General features: G+C 51.6%; 1 protein-coding gene across 1 annotated transcript; it reads right to left on the bottom strand.

Moving 5' to 3' along the window:
- Positions 1-616: 616 nt before the first annotated feature.
- LOC129083021 (speedy protein E4-like) lies at positions 617-6,669 on the bottom strand. The gene is made up of 7 exons (XM_054588804.1): positions 6,417-6,669; positions 5,697-5,918; positions 5,005-5,063; positions 4,519-4,604; positions 2,711-2,882; positions 2,484-2,558; positions 617-721 (listed from the first exon to the last, which is right to left on the bottom strand). Exons 1-7 carry the CDS (start codon positions 6,667-6,669, stop codon positions 617-619), a joined length of 972 nt encoding a protein of 323 aa, XP_054444779.1.
- Positions 6,670-7,042: the final 373 nt, after the last annotated feature.

Genomic DNA, 7,042 nt, shown 5'->3' on the forward strand with positions numbered 1-7,042 from the left:
CTTATATTGACAGGAATATGAGGGACCTGCCCACTTAGTTATAATTGATACTCTATAACATATAAACCCCCCAAAACCCCTCCTGATAATGTAACCAAAACTACACTTACATCTGTATGACAGCTATGATAGTCACCGAAAACCCTCAGTAGGAACAGCGTATTTTCTAAACTACGACTATTGCAAAACTATTTAACATAAACATATAAATTTTAAGTAATAAATATATAAACATTAAATATGAGAATAAATATAATAATCTTACAGGAATATTTCCAAAATAAATTAATAAAAATTATTGCATACATTCTCCTATCACAATCTTAAGGCACAAATTTTATGCTCCTAAATATTTCCTTCTTCTGGGGGCCCCGCAACTCCATCTTCCGATGGCCGTAGACTGTTGGAACCAAGTGTATGAGAACGAGGTCCTCCAGCTGCTGCTTCAGGGGGGATGTGAATTAAACGGTCTGAAATTATGGGTGTCGACTTAGGAAGGGACAAAACCTGAAAAAAAAACCCTGGTTTCCTATTGTCCTTTAACAGAGTCTGAGAAGTGTTGCGAAGAGCAGGACACGATGACTCTCCAGCTCATTCAGGGATATTCTGGGCTCTGCTAGATTTTCTGCACGGGAGACTCCTCTTTCCCTTCCTCACGCCTGTCATTAGCACCTGGGTTGACTTCCTGCTGAGGACTGGAATCTCCCCTGGGCTCAGCGACCTAGAAGGAATGGAAGCAGACAGGATGTCACATTTCAAGAAGGCAACTCTCCAGGTAGAAAGATTGTCTAAATGCTCAGTCAATTCTAACCAGAGTTTAGACTAACCTACAAATCCAAATTTATCTCTGATCCTCCATTCTCAACCCCCATCTCACACTGCTGTTTTTCAAGAATGATTGTTGAAGTTTGATGACCCTGAGTCCAAAATTACTTCATAGACCCAGTTACCTCCTTCCTGTCAAAGACTTGAGGTGATTCTGTTCAGGGAGCAACAAGCAGACTTAGGGAGAGTCCTGCTTTGCCTTACTCACACCTCGTCCCTCTGTACGAACGAAAATCTGAACTTGCAACCACACTACAAACATCCCTGACACGTCACCATCGCACACCATGGTGCTGGAAGCCTGCTCCCTAACTCTAACCCTGGATTCTAATGTTTAACCATAACACCTACTCTAAACTTGGCTAGTGCTGCAGTCATGGTGCTTGTGTGCCCCCAGATTCATGACCCCTGGGGCGATGGAGGCTCAGCTGGTTGCAGCGTTGTCCCATACACCGAAGGGTTTGGGGTTCGAACCCCAATTAGGGCACGTACCTAGGTTTTGGGTTGGATCCCTTCTCACATTTATTTTTCTCTCTCTCTCTTCCTTCCTCTCTAAAATCAATAAACATTTCCCGGGGAGAGGATTTACAAAAAGAAGTAGTGGGGGCCTTCGGGAGGTGATTCGGTCATTGGGTAGAGCGCTTATGGATGCGATTATTGCCTGCCTAAAAGACCCCAGGGCAACGCCACGCCCCTTGCACCATGGAAGTGCCCCGCGGGGAGGTGTCCGACCACAGCACAGGCGAGGGTCCGTCTTCACCAGAACCCATCCGTGCCGGCACCTGACCTCACACCTCCGGTCTCCAGATCAGAGAGGAGTAAAGGTCTGCTCTTTATAAGCCTCCAGTCTGTGATCTTTTGTTGCAGCTGCCAGAATGGTCTCAGATGGGTAGTTGGCAAGGTTGAAACCAAACCTTTGCTTAAGGCTCTGCCCAAAGCTGTAACTCTCACGTGTCTGTCACAGTGAACCATGTTGGAGCTCGTATTTCTCAACCTTCGCTCCTGCTGACACACTTCCCGGAGCCTGAACTTGAGGGGGAACGTGTACTTGTTCAGCAGGGGAGAAGGGTGAGCCAGGGGAAACGGAGAACATGCCTGTGACGTGGCCACAGGCAATTGGTTTGAGAGTAAATTTAGACGAAAGCGGCGCTGGTCATGATTTATCTGTCATTTTTGGATATAGAGACGGTTCCCTCTCAGATCCTACTGCTGTCACACATTTGTTTTGTTGTAGGCAGGTCCCTAGAGCTGGTACTCCCCAGGGGCGACAGGCCCATTGAATTAACAACAGGAAGTCAACACAGAATATATGGAAAATTTGGAAACGTATTCACTTTTCCTAAAACTCAACATTTCAACAAAGCTGTTATTTGGACCCAGTTGCTTTGAAAATGATTTCAGCCAAATCATGAGGCCTGGCACCCCCACACGCCACCGAGGTTCCTGGGAGCGGTTGTCAGCTTGTGGCTGGGAGCCGACTCGGTGCCCGGTTGTGTGTCTGCGGAGGTACTTCACAGTGTGTGGAAGGGTGATGGGGAGGGCTGGGGTCGATGAGCGTGGGTCTGGCAGTTCAAGGTCTTGGATTTCCTAAAGGGACAGCCAATTATTCCATCTGTATGTACCTGTGCAGACACAGCCCTACCTTCCTGCACACCTACCTGAGGCTCCACGATCTCAGAAAGGAGGGTGCGATCTCGTCCCCACACCCACAGCTCGGGGTCAAAGGCCTGGATCTGGAAAGACAAACAGCCCCTGAGCAGACGATGACTCTGTGGGTGGACCCCGTCCCTCTGCTTGTCCAGCCCCCGATCCCAACTGCGATCCCCCACGATCCCTTCTCTCTCCCTTCTGGCCCCCCTCCGCCAGATCCCCACAGTCCACCTACCTCTTCGCACTCTTCCTTGGTGACCCACGCCCTGTAGCCCATGCAACGAAGGAACTGAAATCGCAGTTTGTGGAACAAGGGACGCCGGGCCCAGTTGTTGTCCCCATAGAGGAAGGAAAAGATGGCCTGTTTAGGGGCGTGGTAGTTCTCTTCCATGTCAAGGGCCACGTAGCTGGGGAAAGCCATCAGGGTGTCAGTCGGGAGCAGGACAGGAAGGACCCCTGCTGAGGTCAGCCTCCCAGGAAAGACACAGACTGGATCATCCTCACGCAGGACCCACAGGAGCCCTATCGGGTGTCACAGAGTGCCACCCCGTCATCAAGAAGCCCCTGCCGAGAGCTGGGAGCTGCAGAACCCTGTCCTCCCTTTATGATGTAGATCAGGTTCAGTGGGGAAGCCGCCCCCTTCCTGTAACCTGCTGTGCGCGCGCATGCCTGCCCCCCTGTGGTGTGAGTCCCTAGGGCGCTCCTGAGGGCAGGGACCAGCCGGTCCATTTCAGTGCTCATCACTTTCCCATCACATGACCGATAGAGCCCTTGGTTCCTTGGCGCACTCAGCAGCCCCTCTAGAATAATCTTCCCAGCCTCACGTTTCCGGGCACCTGAGGTGCCCTTCATAAGGTTTCCTAGAATGCAGGACGGAGTGCTGTGTCTCATACTCAAGTGCCAAACCGATGACCTCAGAGACTCAATATAACTGAAACTTTGCAACATGAAAAGAAGTGTGCTGAGTGTTTTAGGAAGCCATTGATGTTCTGACAAGGCTGCCCTTGACTGTCGTCTCGTGGAATGGGATTAAAGGAGGAGAAAGGTGGACATAAGGAATAACTGTAGTCCAAAATGTCACATTGCAGTAGCTTTTTTAATTAAAGTGCTACTGGGGTACAGAATTCAGGGGGTCTGAAGACTTTGGTGTTTGAGTTCGTTTTAAGAGGAAATCATTTCTTTTAGTTACATATGCGTAAAAAATACCACGACAGAAAACACAATATGAAATCAGGGAAGGGTGTTGGGCAGGGCAGCGAAACAAAGAATGATACATCAGAGTGGTGAGTGAGTCTGATGGAGATGGTAGAGAGAGCTGACTTCAAACTGAGAGCTGTGGCCGTGGTTTAGAACAAAACTTGCGATTGAAATTGTTGGGAGGAGTTTGTGCAGAGGCCAGTTCTGTGTTTCAGAAGTATATTCAGAGAGACTTGTAAGAGACATCCCTGGGGATCGTTGTTTTTTCTCCTCTCCCGAGGATATGTTGACTGATTTTAGAGAGAGGGGGAGGGAGAGAGAGAGAGAACCATGGATGTGGGAGAGAGATGTGGATGGGTTGCCCCCTGCTGGAGCCCTGACCGGGATCGAACCCACAACATTTTGTTGCACCGGGCGACTCTCCAAACAACTGAGCGATCTGACCAGGGCCTTGGGGAGCCTTGCACAATAGACCAGTGTTACTAAACGAGGGCCTGAATTGCGGAGAAACAGCATTACATTTGGCAGTGTCACAAGGTAGGGGCAGGGGGAGAGAGAATTTAGAAATGGTCAGTCTCACACCTATTCATTTGGGGGAGGGGTTGAGTCAACCCTTTATGAGGCTTTTATGTTTTTTTTCTTCATCCGTCCCTTAACTGATGCTAGGGTTGTTGGCTTTTACCAAGCACAGTATAACAAACACTGTACTACAATCCTATCATGCGTATACACAGAGCACACAGGAGAAATGTTTTAAGAAAACAGATGAAAGGTTGGAGGCCCACTCCTCTCCCTGCAGTCCCCAGAGGATGAGCGGTGACCGAGGAGATTCAGCACAATACTCACAGGGCCAGGAAGAAGTGAACTCGCTGGAACTGCCAGGAGAAGAGGCCGGCTCGGCTGAAGTAAGCGATGACCATCGCCAGCAGGTACTGGTGGAAAGAGGGGCAGAACATTGCAAAGGGCTCACATTGCGAAAGAGGAGGAACGGAGGGAGGAGGGAAGGGCTGACGCCCCCGGGATGGCCAGCGCTGGGGGTTTCAGGGCGTGAGTGCAGGAGGCCGGCATCGCGGGGGTGTGTGATAAGCTGGAGCAAGGGGGAGCCCCAGGAGCTGAGAGAAGAGGGGCCTCGATGTGCCCACAGCCACAGGGACAGCCTTGGGCTCAGATCCCAGAGGAGCCGGGCCAGAGGCAGGGCTGCCATCCCCTCGGCAGGAAAGGCCTGGGTCCCCGAAGGGACGTGGTGACACGGCCCCTGGGTGGACTGGGAACAGTGGACTCAGGAAGCTGCCCCTGCCCCAGGGTCTTAGGGGGAGCAGGGACACCTCTTACCTTATCTGACAGCCTCAGGCTTCTGTCCCACTCAAGGAACCCCTTCACGACTGGATCCTCTGTGAAGAGAGGGCAGGCGTTAGCCTTACGGCGGGAACAGGGTTGCGGTGGGAGCGTTCTGGGGCAAAGCGGGGAAGGTTCCGGATTGTGGCCAAGGCTGAGGCTGATAGGAAGAGCGACAGAGGAGACTGGTCCCCAGGTAAGGAAGCAGGGGCAACGCCACCCCGACCCAGCCAGGCGGGGGTCCGAGCGACAGGTAGGGTGTCAGCTGCACATCTGCACGACTCAGGTCTTAAATAATCTGTGCTGCCCCCTCGTCACCCAGAAATGTGCCCCTGCCGATGCCGTCGCCATTCCATCATTTTCTCGATGGACAGTCACGTCAGAGGGCGACGGCGGCCTCAGTGTCCCCCCCTTACAGCGATGCAGATATTTAGATTCAGAGGGCCAGTCAGATCTGAGAAGTCTCAGAGGGTCTGGTTGAAACCAGGCCTTGTAATCCCAAGTACGAACCCTTTTCACGTCGACCTTAATCTTGTGTCACCTCTAAGTGTCCTTGATGAGCGACCAATAGGGAGTCCCCCTGGACAGAGAGCGCACCCACCTGCAGGGAGTTCTCTCGTGTTGGGAAAGTATAGTTATTAAAAGATTTTTTTAAGGTTTGGAGGGTAGTCTCCGGGGTATCTGCTTACTGAGCAGCCTGGCGAAGGCCTCATGGTGTTCTGGCAGCACGGAGGATAGGCGCTGCTTCTTCAGCGTCATTTTCAGGCCATGCGGTGTCTCTGCGACGCAGGTGTTTTTAGGCCCAGGGGCGGTCTCCTCCTCTTCCTCCTCTCCCTCCTCTTCCATGGACCACCCCCTCTTCCTCTTCCGGCCTGTGGATGGGGGCAGGGGGCTGGAATCCACACAGGGGGCTGCGAAATATACCCAAGGTACAATATAAGGCTTTTTTCCTCTGGATTTAGCTACTGCTCCCCTAAACCCCACCCCCACTCACCCCACCTATCCTTTCCTCAGAACATACCCCTCCGTTCTCTCCCCTCTCATAGACTAGTGGCCTTCTGCGCACCATCTTTTCATCTTGCTCCTTTGGTGATGTCCACGCCCCACCCCCATTCACCTTGCCGTTGTTCTATGTCTCTGTCCTCAAAACTCTTCTTTGTTTGAGGCCACTTCCCCCATGGAAGGAGAACAAAAGGATCCCTCATCGTGTCCTCCCTCCCCTTCTCTCGTCTTTGGTCTCATCTCCTAACTCCCCTTCCTTCCTCCCAGGTTTTCCTCCCCAGCTCCTGCTGTCTCCTCTAGTCCCTGGCTTTATGAATCTCTCCTTTCTTTCCCACACACCTTACTCAGGTCCCCTTGTCTCCTTAATGGTCACCCTTGTCTAATCCCTATGCCCTGTGTTTCCTCACCTGATCTTCCTTGGTTGCCCTGAACTACTCTCGCCTCGAGGAGGGATCCCGAGGTCCTAGGCTTGGGGCTTATGTTGTCTGACTCGAGACTCGGATCATAGTCAGCCATGATTTCTTTCAAAGTCTTCTCTTCCAGGAAATCTGGGCGATCACCGGACTGGAGAGAAGAGACTGTTGTCCACCTTCGCTGCCGGGTGCCACGGAGTGTGATCCTTCCAATCAGGACGGCCGGAATCCTGATGTCATCAGTCATTCCAACGTGGCAACCAGTTTGAAAGATTCAAACATATACATGTAACTGCCAAATGCATAACTGCCGTACATACATGTCACTGTCATTTGTGCACTGCTCCTGGAGATGAGGGGTAAAGAATATCTCCTGCTACCGGCCCAACAGCCTCAGACCAGCCCCTAGAACTATCCTCACGTGTCGGCATCGCTCTTTACCTCCTCCCCAGCAGACGCTCTGTTCTCTCCATTGAGAACTTCAACTGTGTTGGGATGTCTTCTTTGCCGTTCCCAACACAGAGTGTAGCCTGGTGGGAGAGGAGTGGGATAATGGTGTAAAAAAGTTCCAGGGTCCATGGACTTGTCAGGTTAACAAGTTACTGTAAAACACTGAATGG

Source organism: Pteronotus mesoamericanus, unplaced genomic scaffold, assembly GCF_021234165.1.
Source record: "Pteronotus mesoamericanus isolate MK-2021 breed Mesoamerican mustached bat unplaced genomic scaffold, CSHL_Meso_final scaffold_165, whole genome shotgun sequence".
Lineage (NCBI taxonomy): Eukaryota > Metazoa > Chordata > Mammalia > Chiroptera > Mormoopidae > Pteronotus > Pteronotus mesoamericanus.